Source organism: Eurytemora carolleeae, unplaced genomic scaffold, assembly GCF_000591075.1.
Source record: "Eurytemora carolleeae unplaced genomic scaffold, Eaff_2.0 scaffold524, whole genome shotgun sequence".
In the NCBI taxonomy this organism is placed as follows: Eukaryota; Metazoa; Arthropoda; class Copepoda; order Calanoida; family Temoridae; genus Eurytemora; species Eurytemora carolleeae.
The window spans coordinates 108,706-125,546 of record NW_019396456.1 but is presented as its reverse complement, the minus strand read 5'-3'; the positions used below and the strand labels follow the sequence as shown (position 1 = coordinate 125,546).

Sequence of the window (16,841 nt, the reverse complement as noted above, 5' to 3'; positions counted from 1 at the left end):
GGGGGGTCGTCAAATTATTTATTTACTTTTCTTGATACCCCCAAATATAGCAGTTGCTTACAAAGTAAAAAATTATTTTTCCTCCGTAAGCTTTAACTTTAATTTTTCCATGTCGGGTTCCATTGCAGATCTTGTTTTTATTAGGTTTTCAGTAATTTAATTTCTTAAAGTTTTGTTCTTGTAGATTAAGTGAGTCCCGAATATCCCGGAGTACAAGTAGAACAAGTAGAACTAGTAGAACCAGTAGATCCAGTCAACCTCCTTCGGTTAACACCTCCACAGATGAACTAGACCAGGTACGGGATTGTTGGAAAAATATTAAACTCGGTGATATTGCTAGATTTTTATGGAATATTTTTTCCCTGGGAAATTTCCCCGGGAAAGATTCTGGCCTGTCAGAAGTTAATAAATTGCTCAAACATGATTTTTTTTGGTATTCGCCAGTGAATGCAGGAACAATGTGCGAACATAAGTAGCAAGATGCTATTTTATTATTACCAGAAATATAGGCAACAAAGGACCTGGAGGCCTAGACTTTAAAACGCAAGAGTAAACAGTCCTATATCTTAGACTCTCTCTACGTTTACGGTTTAAAATTGTCATAAAAATAATTGGAATTAATGTTTCAGATTTATTGAATTTATTTGAATGCTGTGTTTAAGGTTTCTGTAGTTGCTGTGGAAGATAGAGCACGAAGTATTCAAGCTCGACCTCTTCCTGAGCTACCTAGTTCAACCAGTACTCCAGCTAAACTTCAACTCAGGTAGATCCCCCCATCCATGATATAGAGGGGGATCTTAAAGTGACATTCCTTTTATAGAATGTCATATTCGATTCTCAACGTGCCCTTACAATCTTTGTTAGATCAAGAATTAATCCATGATTTCTTTATGAGAATTTACTATTTCTAAATGTGGTTTCTACATTGTAAACGGATTTCTGTTCCAGAAATAATGGACGAAATTGTCAGAATTAAACAATTTTCAAACTAGGAAACGACGATATCTTCCCTTTGATTGATCAGATGATTTTGTGACATGAGACATGGGACATGTCACGAAGAGGGTCGCATGTCCTTTCAACGGCATTGTTTTTCTGAGAAAAGTGGTTTTAAATATGTTCAAATATGTTTAAATATGTTCAAATATGTTCAAAATATGGTTAAATATGTTCAAATATGTTTAAATATGTTCAAATATGTTTAAATATGTTCAAATATGTTCAAATATGTTTAAATATGTTCAAATATGTTAAAATATGATCAAATATGTTTAAATATGTTAAAATATGTTTAAATATGTTCAAATATGTTTAAATATGTTTAAATATGTTTAAATATGTTTAAATATGTTTAAATATGTTTAAATATGTTTAAATATGTTAAAATATGTTAAATTATGTTTATATATGTTCAAATATGTTTAAATATGTTCAAATATGTTTAAATATGTTTAAATATGTTAAAATATGTTTAAATATGTTTAAATATGTTTAAATATGTTCAAATATGTTTTTTAAATGACAAATCTTTTCAATACTCCTGATTCAGGATAAACCCAGAGGATGAGGGGATAGAGATAGTTAACTCGGAGAATATATCAATCGGAGGCGGAGGTGGAAGGAATATATCCCTCCGACATCAGGATACGGTCGGAGGATCAAGGAATGTATCCCTCCGACATCAAGATACAGAGCTTAATCATGGAGAGCATAGTTTACTTGTTCCGCCCCAGGTTTGAATATTTTTATTTAGATGATAAACATTTTATTTATTGTTTGAAATCCCATATAATAAAAAAATTTAAACAATTCTATTCAATAAATGTTAAATAATGTTTTTTATCATTTTAATCAAAAAAAGAATTTAATAAAGTAAGATGATTTTTAAACCAGTGCTTAGGATCTAGATCCGTTGGATCCGGAAGATTTTGGCTTCCTGGAGACGGATTCGGATCCGAGGGGTAAAATATCAACAAAAAATGCAAAAAAAAACTTTTTTACTGCTAACACTCAAATCTGAACTATTGAAAAAAGAGAGATCATAAAAATTTCCTCATTTCTGAAGGGTTCATTAAGTTTTAGAATAAAAATAAAACAAAAATTTGAAAATTTTGTTTTGTTAAACAAATTCAGTAAAGCTTAAAGAAATGACCTGGATCCGGATCCATTTTTTCCAGTGCGGATCCTTAGCACTATTTTAAACAATTCAATTTCTTTTATTTCGTTAATTTTCTTAAACATTGATGGTTAACAAAGTCCAAGTTATTTAAGTAAAAACCTTCAAGACATTTTGCGTGGGTTCATTGCACAGGTTTACTCACAAACAATGAAACTTCGGAGACGACTTAACGGTTTATGAGCAAATTTTTTTTTTTTTGCAGTTTTTGGTTAATATTTTACCTCTTGGATCCGGATCCGTGGATCCTCATATTTTTGCGGATCCGGATCTAAGAAGCCAAAATCTTGCGGATCAGGATCCTAAGCACTGCTTTTTGGGCAACCCTGTATATTTTTTCCCCTAATAAGATTTTACTTTAAAGAAACACAAATGATGCTCATATGCAAAATTTTATTCAGATTCCTCAAAAAAAGAAATCAGGATTCCCAAATGTATTCAATATTCAAATTTGTCAAACTCACCATTCCCTTTCATCTATATATAAATTTGGCTTGTCTGTCTGTCTGTCTGTCTGTTTGTTTGTATCCAATAAACGTCAAAACGGCAGAACCGATCGGGCCCAAATTTTTTGTGGGACATCTAGGGACCCCAGGGAAGGTTTATGAATGATCAAAATTTCAAATATTTGTCTCCATCAAAATTCGATCTTCATTAAATTTTTTAAAATTTTGAATATTCACGAAATTTTTTGTGAAAATCCGCGAATTATTTTTGTTTTGTTTTACGATGTGCACAAAGAGAACATGTTCACAATTAATTTAGAAGACGGGTCTGTCTGTCTGTCTGTTTGTTTGTTTGTATCCAATAAACGTCAAAACGGCTGAACCGGTCGGGCCCAAATTTTTTGTGGGACATCACGTGACCACAGGGAAGGTTTATGAATGATAAAAATTAAAAAAAATGTGTTTTAAAGGTTTTTAATTTTGTAAAAAAATTAAAATTCTTGAAAATCCGCGAATTTTTTTTTAAAAATCGGCAAACTTTTTTTCTTCTTTGTTTTAAAATGTAAACAAAAAGAACATGTTCACAATTTAAATAGAAGATGGGCGCGAAGCGCCCTAAAAGCCTAGTTTAGAATATTTTAATAGATTTATGACTGTTGGGAACCCATTTTTTATTTTTCCCAAATAAATAAGATATTTTAATCCATTTTAGAATATTTTAAAAGATTTATTACTGTAGGGAACCCATTTTCTATTTTTCTCAAATAAATAAGATATTTTAATTTTATTTTAGAATATTTTAATAGAATTATGATTGTTAGGAACCCATTTTCTATTTTTCCCAAATAAATAAGATATTTTAATCCATTTTAGAATTTTTTAATAGATTTATCACTGTTGGGAACCCATTTTCTGTTTTTACCAAATAAATAAGATATTTTTATTCATTTTATAATATTTTAATAGATTTATGACTGTTGGGAACCCATTTTCTATATTTCCCAAATAAATAAGATATTTTAATCCATTTTAGAATATTAATGGTTTCATGACAGTGACTGGGACAGTAAAGCGAGGAAAAAACAAAGGTATCTAAATTGTACTAAATATACAGTGAATCCCAGATATATGAATACCTAGCAAGAGTTTTTTATAATGTCGTATTGCATATTCAAGATCAAATGCCGCGGAAAAAATGAGTTTACTTTTTAAATATCAATTGAATTCATATTTCAGGGTTATTAATGTACCTTGAATTAAAAATAAAAAGAAGTTTCTTTAGAATGATCAAAAAACTTAAAAGACGGTCTTTGTATTCACTGTATTATACATACTTCATCAAGCAGTGAGTACAGTACATAAACTTTATTGTACTGCTCTACCCAGAATTTCGGAGAAAACGAAAGAACTTTTTAAATCATGGAATGTTGCAGATATGTATTTTTGTAATTACTGAGATTTAGAAATAACAGTATAAAACACGTTGAAAAATTGTCAAGACAACATTTTACAATTTTTTTCGTCTCCTCTGAAGTTCTGTGTTTAATTTTACCAAGAGATTTAACTTTAAAAAGTCAACAGGCAGTTTAAACTTCTCTCGGTGAAAGTTCCTTGGAACAGTACAGACACAGTACATATAGAGACAACTTAACCATTAATTATATCCATAATAATCAAATTGTCTGAAGTTAAAAATTCAGTCAACATCCTTTAACATTTTCCCTTAATGGAAAACTTTTTAACTTTTAAACCGTTAAAATTTGTTTTTTATTGAAAATGATTTTTCCCATTTAAAGTCACAAACTTCAGTTTGATCTGTGTTCGTTTAATGTTCCTGAGTAAGTATTTCTTAAACAGCATTTTCACAAATAAATTATTTTTACAGTAAATGACTTAGATTAGGTTAGATGTTTTTTTTTTTGTAGACATTTGTGGGAACTAATTTTTTTAAAATATTCATTTCTATTTAGGAGAATGTTTTGATGTCCAGCTAAAGATGAACAAGGATAAACTAATTGATCTTCAGCAGGTTAAAGTCTTAAAATTTTTTATTTTTTAATTTTTAACTGTTTAAATATCGTAAATAGGCGCTTATAACAGTAACTAGGAGTTTAGGGAGACAGAGAGAAATGGCAAATCCAAGTTAAACGTACACACATAAGAAACTTAAGGTAAAAAGTGAAATTGAAGAGGAAAACAAGATAATCAATAAGGAATGCCTGGATTCATCTCCAACGATGTATTACCCTGGAGAACAGAGGTTTTTTACCTCTCTGGGTCTAGGCTTGCTATGGAAAAGCTCGACTTGCACTTCTTAGAAACAGGACTGATGAGCCAGTTTTTAAATAAAACCTATTCACCTATGGGAAAAATGTAAACATCCACCAACCACGCACCTTATAATGTGGAGGATCATAAAGTACAAGTATCATTTACAAGTACTGCCCAAGATGTTCTTATACATCAGTTTCAAGAATCCAACTGTTAATAATCTACTCCTTGCCAAAACTCCTTTTATCACATTTGTCATTATTTATAAGTGGAGATTTTGACATTGGCTGTTCTTCAAAATTTCTAAATTCCACGTTTGGTGCAGTGTTCCTTTTTCTTTTCTCGCCCTTCAACAGAGCAAGGAAACATTGATTTTGTATAGATTTATATTTAGTAAAGTCATCAACATTCAACAATTTACAAACCTGCTGTTTCCAGAAAACAGAGCTATGAAACGTACACATTAATTGTGTATAGATCTATATTTTGTATAGGCATCATTCAACAATCTACAAACCTGCTGATTCCAGAAAACAGAGCTATGAAACGTACACATTAATTGTGTTTAGATCTATATTTAGTATAGGCATCATTCAACATCTACAAACCTGCTGAGATAGCAAATATCAAATTCCTGAAAATTTGCAATGGTTATTATTTCATAATTGTTATGGGTTCAGTGTCTGAGATATTGAATTTAGAAATATATAATGAGCTAAACTTCCTTGTAACAAACCAGAAATATCGGACAGAATTCAAACAGAAGCAGAGATTAGCAGAATTCTGAACCAATGAATAGAGAAGAAGAATGTACAGACTATTTCTTATGCCAATTATTTTGAAAATATTAAAAATAAATATTGGGGTACTGTTTCTCATGTGGGGTTTTGGGGTCCTGGGATCCTTCTCCTCCCCAGGGGGGAGGGTCCTGGGACCCAAAGAATCCCAAAGTGGGAAAAATTGGAATACTGTAATACTAGTAAAATGATTTCGTACAATTTTGTAATTATCTTTCATAGAAACCTTTTTAAGTAAAAAAAATTGTAAAAAAAAATTTATTTGTTAATTTTTAACCAGTATTTCTAAATGTTTGTGTCGTAAAAAATGTAGGGCTTACTTTAGCTGAGTTGGTGGGAATAAATAGATTTTCGGCTGAAAACTTTAATTTTTGTAATTATTCAAAACATATTTAGGATAAAAGCTGTTGCTGTGGACTAAAGAAAGGTTTTCATATATTCTTGTTGTCCCTGCTGATAGTCCCCTGGGCCTGGCTGTTCTGCACCCTCTACGCCTTCTACATGGGGACCATCACCTGGTACAATGTATTCATCTACTACAACGAGCAGAGAACATGCTGTCATACGGTTAGTCACTTAATCAACCTTTCATTCGCTCATTCGTCCATATTGGTTATTTTATCAGTTATTCTTTAATGTCAATTAGTTTTTCGGTTCCTTGTGTGTCTGTTGTCAACCAGTAATGCTTCCATGCCAGTGATTCTTCCATATCAATTTCTCAATCAGTCAACTTTTTTGACGGTTATTCAATTGTTAATCAATTTGTCACACCCTTCCACGGGAGTTTATCAATCCATGGTGGTTAATCGATCAGTTACACTTTAATGACAGTTAATTAATTGATCACCCTTCCATGGCAGTTAATCAATTGGTTACCCTTCCATGATTGTTAATCAATTGGTTACCCTTTCATGGCTGTTTATCAATCAGTTACACTTCCATGCTAGTTTATTAATTGATTTTCCTTCCATGGCTGTTAATCAATCAGTTACCCTTACATATCGGTTAATCAATCAATTACCCTTTCATGACTGTAAATCAATTGGTTAACCTTCCATGGCGGTTGATCAATCAATTACCCTACCATGACAGATGATCAATAGGTTACCCTTCCAAGGCTGTTGATCATTCAGTAACTCTTCCATGATGGTAAATCATTCGGTTACTCTTCCATGTTGGTTAATTAATCAGTTACCATTCCATGTTGATTAATTAATTGATAACTAAAAATAGTATAAAGAACCTGTTCAGGAGAATAAGTAAAACTCAAACAAATTATAAATATGTTTTATTTTGTAAATCAGAGAAATATAGTGTTCCAATTTGGCACTGTAAAATTCTGGTCCTAAATTTAAAGTTTGTTTGAGCTTAATTGGACTCATTAGATTATTTCCGACAATTGGAACTGAGATCGGTATCCCCCTGTGTACTACTTTATCCGGTATTGTTCTAGATATTTGGTATCCCCATGTATACTATTGTATCCTGTATTATTCTAGATAATTGTATATCCTTGTATACTATTGTATCCGGTATTGTTCTAGATATTTGGTATCCCCCTGTATACTATTGTATCCTGTATTGTTCTAGATAATTGTATATCCTTGTATACTACTATATCCGGTATTGTTTTAGATATTTGTATCCCCATTTATACTACTGTATCCTGTATTGTTCTAGATATTTGTATCCCCCTATATACTACTGTACCTGTATTGTTCTAGATATTTGTATCCCCCTGTATACTACTGTATCCGGTATTGTTCTAGATATTTGTATCCCCCTGTATACTACTGTATCCTGTATTGTTCTAGATATTTGTATCCCCCTGCATGTATACTACTGTATCCTGTATTGTTCTAGATATTTGTATCACCCTGTGTACTACTGCTGTACCCTGTGTGGATTCTACCTGTAACTGTACTGCTGGGCATGTACGGAGGTTGGAGGCAGGTCTCCTGGTCATGTACGAGATGGAGGTTAGTATCTTGGTCATTTACGAGATGGAGGTTAGTATCTTGGTAATGTACGAGATGGAGGTTAGTATCTTGGTCATGTACGAGATGGAGGTTAGTATCTTGGTAATGTTCTCATGGAGGTTAGTATCTTGGTCATCTACGAGATGGAGGTTAGTATCTTGGTCATGTACGAGATGAAGGTTAGTATCTTGGTCATGTACTCTATAGATGGAGGTTATTATCTTGGTCATGTACTCTATAGACGGAGGTTAGTATCTTAAACATATACTCTATCGATGGAGGTTAGTATCTTGGCCATGTACTCTATAGATGGAGGTTAGTATCTTGGTCATATACTCTATAGATGGAGGTTAGTATCTTGGTCATGTACTCTATAGATGGAGGTAAGTATCTTGGTCATATACTTTAGATGGAGGTTAGTATCTTGGTCATATACTTTAGATCAAGGTTAGTATCTTGGTCATGTACTAGATGGAGGTTAGTATCTTGGTCATATACTTTAGATGGAGGTTAGTATCTTGGTCATGTACTAGATGGAGGTTAGTATCTTGGTCATGTACTATATGGAGGTTAGTATCTTGTTCACGTACTAGATGGAGGTTAGTATCTTGGTCATATACTTTAGATGAAGGTTAGTATTTTAGTCGTTTACTGGATGGAGGTTAGTATCTTGGTCATATACTTTAGTATGGAGGTTAGTATCTTGTTCACGTACTAGATGGAGGTTAGTATCTTGGTCATATACTTTAGATGAAGGTTAGTATTTTAGTCGTTTACTGGATGGAGGTTAGTATCTTGGTCATATACTTTAGATGAAGGTTAGTTTTTTGGTCATGTACTCTATAGATGAAGGTTAGTATCTTGGTCATGAACTGGATGTAGGTTAGTATCTTGGTCAAGAACTAGATGGAGGTTAGTTTCTTGCTCATGAACTAAATGAAGGTTAGTATCTTGGTCATATACTATAGATGGAGGTTAGTATCTTGGTCATGTACTCTATAGATGGAGGTTAGCATCTTGGTCATATACTTAAGATGAAGGTTAGTATCTTGGTCATGTACTCTATAGATGGAGGTTAGTATCTTGGTCATGTACTAGATGGAGGGAAGTATCTTGTTCAGATACTAGATGGAGGTTAGCATCTTGGTCATATACTTCAGATGAAGGTTAGTATCTTGGTCATGTACTCTGTACATGGAGGTTAGTATCTTGGTCATGTTCTAGATTGAGTTTAGTATCTTGGCTATGTACCAGGTGGAGGAAACATTACGGAGTCTCTATTTAAACTAAGTATATTTCTGTTATATATAATGTAATTAAGTAATGACAATATGGGTTTAACAGAGTTATATATATATATTTGTACATACATTTAATGGGTTAATCGCAATACATGATTTACGCATTTACTAGTGGGCATATTTAGCTATATGGACAATACAACGTAATTTACTATGGGCCTCTATAGTTGCTACATAATAGTTTTAATATTTTCTTGTTGGACCCATATGCTCAACCCCCACCCCCCACATCCCCTTCCCAAACCCCTTCGCCCACAACATCCCTTGGCCACTGCCTTCCTCGAAGAAAAATCACTTTTTCTATCATATTTCTTGTAAGAGTTTTGAAAATGTTAGTTAAAGCCTGTGACATTGTTGTTGGACCCATGCTAACAATTTTTTACTTTCTTTTTAGACGTGAACTGTTTGATCCTGAGAAGGGATTCTATGGTTGGATTTGTAATAAACTATCAATCCCAGACTGCTCACCATATCAGGTTATTTGGACAAGTGTGCTTAACTTCAGTGATCTAACGAGAACTGGTGTCACACACTAGCCACCCCACCCCACAAAAATAATGATAATAATAATAATAATAATTACAATGACAATGAACATGACAATGACGACCACCCCCAGACCACTATCAGACCAAATCATCTACATGCTGCAATTGTAAACAATACAAATACTATACTGTAAAGAGGCATGAATAGCTGAGGTTCAGCTTATTAGCTCAAGGAGTAGCTAAGGTTTAGCTTATTAGCTCCAGAGATTAGATTTTAAAAGCTTAAACCCGACTAAAACCCGGTCTTTGTGTCTGCTTAGACCCAAGTAAAGCTCGAGTCAAGACCCGGGTTTTGGATGGCCTTGAGTTTAGTAAGAACCAACCCTCTTGGGTTTTACTCTCTTTAAGGCTTGAGTCTTCAACAGCTGATGATTGTAAATTTCGTAAAATCTTTTATATTTGTACATTTAAAATCTCGGGAATTATTTGTGGTGTCAAATTTTATTAATTATATAAAATAAACATACTATGAAAATAATGTATTTACATAAAGTTTGAATTTTCGAAATTTACATCTCCTTGTCACAGCTGATCTGACCGCATTCTGTCTGCTACAGAGAGAAAGCTTGCAAAACAGTCTCTCATTGGTCGAATCAGAACCAATCCTGACTTGGGTTCTATCTAAGCCCAAGTTTGGGTTTTAGTCGGGTTTAAGCTTTTAAAATCTCATCTCAGGAGTAGCTGAGGTTTAGCTTATTAGCTCCAGGAGTAGCTTAGGTTTAGCTTATTAGCTCCAGGAATAACTGATAGTACGATGAATGAATAGTGATTTTGTGATTAAGAAGTTAAAGCTTGAGATGTCATCCTTGTCCAGTTATTGAGCTAATTTTGACCAGGAGGGTGTGTGTTTTGGCCATGGATTATATCACATCGGGGTCACCACTTTAGAAGTACATTTATTGCTTCTAATTGTAAAAATAAATAATGAGTGTATAAAAGGAGAGGAAGTTGAGTAGGTCTTCTCTGGTTCCAGGATCCGACACTACTGTTTGCAGATTCTTTAATCCTCGTTCAGGGATTTCTTCCTATAAAACGTCTCTTTTTTTAGGGTTTTGTGTATCCATGCTGGCGTAGGTCAAAACTAAAATCGAACGTCGTCTTCATTGTATTGATACATACGATGACGAAGACTTTTTTAATAATTCATGGTATAGTCACCTACCTCAGTCACTCGGTTGACTTAAGACCAGCCTTTCGCAGTTTCAGTCAAACAGGAGAGAAATGATCACTCGTGATCGGAAATATTTTAATATTTTAATACTTAAATAATATATTTGGGGGGATCAGCAATATTGAGTTAACACTTTAAACCTTTTATTCAAGTCGAATAAAGCTCGGCCGCTTAAGATTTTTTTTAAAGAAAAGGTTCTACGTCGTAGTAATATTGCTTTAAAGTTTTAAAATAAGACGGAAAACTGGTCATATTTACGTGAAAACACTTAAAATAAATTTTTTTACACGAATAAGAGTCAAAACAAATGATTTGGAACGGGAAAATTATAAATTGAAATCATTATAAATTAATGCAAGGTACAATTGATATACAATGTTTTTAAATGAAAAAACTTCATAATACATTTGAAGTGTCCATTCTCACTGTCATCTATGAAATTTTAAGGAGTTTGAATTTGTTCAGGTGGTGATCCTATCCTCTCTTCCGCACGATCCTCTGACAGTTACTAGCATGGTCTAAACTCATCTCAGTTATAAACACGTGTTGATCTTTACACCAACACGTGCTTTACACTGGCAAAAGTTGACCTACACACTGAAAAGTGTTGTACACCAACTTTGTTAACCAAAGAAAATGTTTCTCTAAATATGGCTTACCTCAAAAAACTAAATCGTTTTCTTGACTGCTTTATAATAATCAAAGTTAACAGTTCCTAGTCCTCTCGTGTAAAACAATGTAAAAAGTAAAGCGGGACTCATAAAACTGAAATAGGCAAAACTAACTTTTAAAAATCCAATTGAAATTGAACCACAATAATTATGCAATGCAAACAGGCCTATTTTACTTTTAAAGTGATTTTTAAGCTAACTTGATAACATTGTTCGCTTTTTATCCTATGCCACAGTCTTACGGTAGCAGAAAGTAAAATCTAGTCTGTTAATCTTGACCAAACTAGTTGTAAGTAAAGTTATGGTTTTCAGCCAAAATGTATATTTTTACCGATGTTAATTGACATTAAAGGGACTGTAAGGAAAAATGAAAGGGGGTTACAGGATGAAACCTGAAAATCTCAGGAGTTGAACAATACCTATAAGACACCTATCTCATGTTTCTGAATATCTATTAAAAATGCAAAATAAAAAAAATAATAATGGGAGCAAACCTGAGATTCTCTGGTTTCTTTGCGATAAAATCGTTTTTAGATTATTTGTGTATTTTCAGAATAAGAAATGTTTAAACCTACAATTTTTATGCAAAATTATATATATATATTTAGATTTTCGTATAATTTTACACAGTTTGATATCAATTTCTCGAGACAGGAAAATCAGATAGATGTCTTATATGTATTGTTCAACTCCTGAGATTCTCAGGTTTTAGCCTATATACCCTCCTTTCATTTTTCCTTCACAGTCCCTTTAATTAAATCAGTCTTCGTCACTTTTTTACAAAAATTATCATTTCTTATAAAAAAAAATTTAACCTTCGTTTTATGTATGTTTTTTTTTAATGTACATTATACATTGGTTAACGTCCAATCTTTTTACAGATCTCATAAAAATCTACCTCCGACACTGTGGTTTAATATTGGAGGGATTCTTCATTCATCAGAGGACAGGGGTGTGGTGTATTGTTTGAAGAGATTCTATCATTGTATTCAACCGATCGAATTGGCTATTTCTGATTTTATTCTCCTCTTTGGTTGGATTTACTGCTTTTCGCTTTTAAATCGATGGTTAATATAAGCAACATAATTTTTTTTAATAATTTATCCAATTGAATCGAGTCTAAAGAAATATCATAAAAGCACTGTACTTTAAAAACAGGATACACACATATGGATTTTCCTGAAACGTTTTAAAAATGGCGTCTAAACTCTAAACTCTAAAAGAGCTTTTGACATTTCAAGAATTAATTATAGACACCGCGCTATCTTTTTGAATGCGAAACATGTTTCAATTTTTTTTGGTTTAATTACAATATGTCTGAAAAAAATCTTCAGGATAAATTACTGCATCTATATTTGTACTTTGCTTGTCTGTCTGTCTGTTTGTATTCATTAAACGTCAAAACGGAGGAACCGATCGGGCCCAAATTTTGTGTGGGACCTCGCATTACCCCAGGGAAGGTTACTGGATGATCGAATTTTCACAAATTTGCCTCTTAAAACCTAACCTAAAACCTTAAAATTCGGATAAATAAAAAAATTTAAATCCACGAATTTATTTACAAAGAAAAAATGTTGAACAATGAAATAGAAGATGGGTCTTAAAAGACTAGTAGAACTTATGTTTGGTCTGAATCACATATAGCCAAATAATCAGTACGTTGTTTGATCTCTAATTAAGAAAAGTTTTACCACAACCCTGTACTCTGATTCCTGAACTATCCCTTCATCAACCGTCAATTTTGTACAATTTTTAACAAAGTATTTTACATTACGGCGTTATTAGAACTCAAACACACAACAATAATCTACAATGCAATTTTCTATTTAAAACTAGTTAAAATAATGAAGAAAATTAGTTAAACATTTTAAAGAATTTTTGTTGATATCACGTTTTTTTATTGCTTTGAAAATTCTTTCACAAAGTAATTTTTTTTCTTTTCAAACAAGAAAATCGATCTTTTACCGCACTTTTTCCTTCTCCAAAATATCGAATGTGAACATTTTCAATATTTCATTCTGAAAAAAAGTATTTTTTCTGGGCCCAGGAATGTACTCGACTCGAAGTACTCAGCCAAAGCTTTCGTTTTTGATTTATTTTTTTTCTTCACTTTGAGATTTAGACTTTTCTTATTTAAGATCTTTTGTTAAAATGTATTCAGAAAAATTTGCCAAAATGCATTATTTGAAATTTTGTTGACTCGTCATATTAAGCTGTACACTTTGTAAACTTGTAAACAGTGTAAATACTTTAACTGACTGTACATAAAAACTTTGTATTTGTGCAGTACGTGTATTTGTTCAGTACATTAACAAAATTTTGTTTACTTTTTGATCTCATTATTTTTCGTAGAATTATAAATAAAGAATGCCTACTTGTTTTTTTTAAATTCTATGGTTGCGTAGAGTAAAAGGGTTGCGTAGAGTTAAAGGGTTTGGTCGTATAGTTGCATAGAGGAAAAGTGTTTGGTTGTATGGTTGCTAAGAATTAAATGGGTCTACGTCCATGGTACTAACTATATTTCTATCCAGCAGGAACAGGTTGCCACGGAAATTTAATTTTGAAGACTGGGTCAACTTAAAGTGTCGCAACGCCTTGGTTTTTTCATCAACTATACTTTTTGTAGCTCTAGACATTTTCATTTTAAACTATGAAGCACTTGATCTTGAAAAAGGAATTGGCAAAATCCTAATCGATGATTTTTGCACGTAAGCTTGCAACCTTTGTATCACAGGCTCCAGGTTTGATACAGGGTGTCCCAATAAACATGGGAATTCAGTGACGAATTCGATATTGTCTTTGTTCTGAATTAGCATTGTAATACCTAATTTCAAAAGCCATAATATTATTATGTCTGCTAGAGTTTAATTTATGAAAAGGGTAAAAGACTGAAAAGATGTGTCTATAATGTCTCCGCAAGATGAACAGTGAAGACGGACAAGTTTACTCTGTTTGTATACTGCAATTTTCTTGTTTTACTAAGTACAACCGCATGCAGTAAAAACATAAACAAGCAAATTGTAAACAAAGCAGATGAAACTCTTAAGGATTACAGCTTTCTCAGTGATCTCAGTAGGTATTACTTTACTTAATTAAAGAATTATTTAAAAAGACGATATCAAATTCGTCACTGAATTTCCATGTTTGTTGGGACACCCTGTGGTATAATCTGCCTATATAGTGTTTTTTCAAACATAAAAAAGTTTCTTATAAAAAGATTTTTACATTTCTCATCTTGACACATTGTTGGTGTCCTGCCACTGCAAACATAGAAGACATCTTTTTTAGATCCAAGGCGATCTATAAGTCTTGTTTTAAACTGTCATGTTTTGTGAAACACCCTGTTCTTAAACTGTCATGTTTAGTGGATCACCCTGTTCTTAAATTTTCATGTTTATTGGAACACCCTGTTCTTAAACTGTCATGTTTATTGGAACACCCTGTTCTTAAACTATCATGTTTATTGGAACACCCTGTTCTTAAACTGTCATGTATATTGGAACACCCTGTTTTTAAACTGTCATGTTTATTGGAACACCCTGTTTTTAAACTGTCATGTTTATTGGAACACCCTGTTCTTAAACTGTCATGTTTATTGGAACACACTGTTCTTAAACTGTCATGTTTATTGGAACACCCTGTTTTAAACTGTTATGTTTATTGGAACACCCTGTTTTTAAACTGTCATGTTTATTGGAACACCATGTTTTTAAACTGTTATGTACATTGGAACACCCTGTTCTTAAACTGTCATGTTTATTGGAACACCCTGTTCTTAAACTGTCATGTTTATTGGAACACCCTGTAGAATTCCAACTCTGTATTCTGTGTAAAATATCTAAGTTTGAAAGAGAGGGTGACCTGGGATGATTTTCCTAAACTTGGGATGAACTTGCGATATTTTGGCTTTTCATGCATGATAATTATTTTCAGTGGATGATAATGATATATTTTGGAATCTAAGATTCTTTCAACCACAGGAAGGACACAGAATATACCAAACATATAGATATATATAAATTTAATTTGTCTGTTTGTTTGTTTGTATCTAATAAACGTCAAAATGGCTAAACTGACCGGGCCCAAATTTTGAGTGGGATCTCACGTGACGCGGGGGAAGGTTTATGAATGATCAAAATTTCAAAAATTTGTGTTAAAAAGTTTTTTCATTTTGTAAAATTTTTTAAATGCGCGAAAAAATATTATGAAATCCGCAAACTTTTTTTTGTTGTTGTTTTATACTGTACAAAGAGAAGATTCTCAGAGATAAAGCCAAAGAGAATAGAATATTTATTAAAGTGGAATTTATTGAAAAAAGTGTAAAACGGCCTTTTTGTTGTACTGTTTTCATACTGCAGTTGTACTTCACATATTTATGCTATATAACCTTTTGGGCCCTGAAACATCATTTTATAGAAAATCTAAAATTAATATTAAAAGAAAACCAAATTATGATTCATAATTGACCAATGATCATTTCACATAATCTCTATGCCTTTCACTTTACAAACGATGGTTTTCCGTTATAACTATAAATCAAATAATGTTTTTTATTCACCTATTTCATTTTATAAAGTTTATTTAACAGCTTAAAGAAATTCGAAATTAAATTGAAATGGATAGTCTAGGGAACATACTGTATAAATGTACTCTACTGTGAACATTTACATGATTTGTACACTTTGAACTCCCTTTCAGGCTGAAAGGGACTGACAAAATTCATACCGAGAGATTGTCTAAATTCCTCTCTAATATATTTTCTATTCTCTTTGGATAAAGCTACAATTAAAAGATGAAATAGAAGATTAGCGCGAAGCGTTCTAAAAGCCTAGTAGATATACATTTGTTTACAATGAAGTGTACTGCAGTTTCTTTATTTTATTATTATTTTATTTCCTTCAGAATTTTTGTGTTGCTTACAGAAAACTCTTGAACAGGAAGTCGGCTTTTAAACTTAAGTCTTCTAAATACTCCAATAAGCATGAGGCACAACTATTGTGTAGTGTAAACAGACCCATTTCACTTAATAAGTGATTATAATAACTTACTTTGTTAAGTTATTTGCTTTGTAACAACATCAAGAGCACTATAATTCAGTATTCCTTTAATGTCGTCTTCCTATTCTACAGTTTTCTGGTTATCACTGTATAGTCATTTTTGATATTTTGAGATAATATGATTAAGATAAAATTTACTTTAGTTTATTTGTTTCAACATCATTATCTTTTTTCTAATCCATCTCCAGTTATTCTATATTTACATACATACAATATATAAGATAATTTTATATGATTTTTTTCATTTCCGGGCTTTGAGTTGCAGCATTAAAGTTACTTTATTTTATGGGGAAATGTGTAAGTTATTCTTTATTTTTTATAATTTTTCTAAATGTGTGAGCAAGCAAGGGTTTGCAGTAAAATATTAAGATTCTCAATTACACAAGTGCATGTGAACAGTACTGTACAGTGTACGTTTGTAACA

At 32.2% G+C, this 16,841-nt stretch overlaps 1 protein-coding gene across 11 annotated transcripts in view; it reads left to right on the top strand.

Moving 5' to 3' along the window:
• LOC111703621 (uncharacterized) overlaps positions 1-13,742 on the top strand; it is a 16,112-nt gene extending 2,370 nt beyond the window's left edge. The window contains exons 5-15 of one of the 11 annotated variants that reach the window (XR_002765651.1): positions 185-296; positions 663-763; positions 1,550-1,733; positions 3,656-3,710; positions 4,593-4,651; positions 6,087-6,257; positions 7,554-7,669; positions 9,365-9,446; positions 11,155-11,417; positions 11,597-11,649; positions 12,242-13,742. Coding sequence is in view for 2 of the 11 variants with exons in the window: in XM_023475616.1 (XP_023331384.1) it covers positions 185-296; positions 663-763; positions 1,550-1,733; positions 3,656-3,710; positions 4,593-4,651; positions 6,087-6,257; positions 7,554-7,669; positions 9,365-9,446; positions 11,155-11,211 (937 nt within the window). In the remaining 9 variants the exon portion in view is untranslated. Of the gene's footprint in view, positions 1-184; positions 297-662; positions 764-1,549; positions 1,734-3,655; positions 3,711-4,592; positions 4,652-6,086; positions 6,258-7,553; positions 7,670-9,364; positions 9,449-11,154; positions 11,945-12,241 lie in introns of those variants that run through there. The other 10 variants (XR_002765649.1, XR_002765648.1, XR_002765647.1 and 7 more) reach the window with 10 other exon arrangements.
• The last annotated feature ends 3,099 nt before the right edge of the window (positions 13,743-16,841 follow it).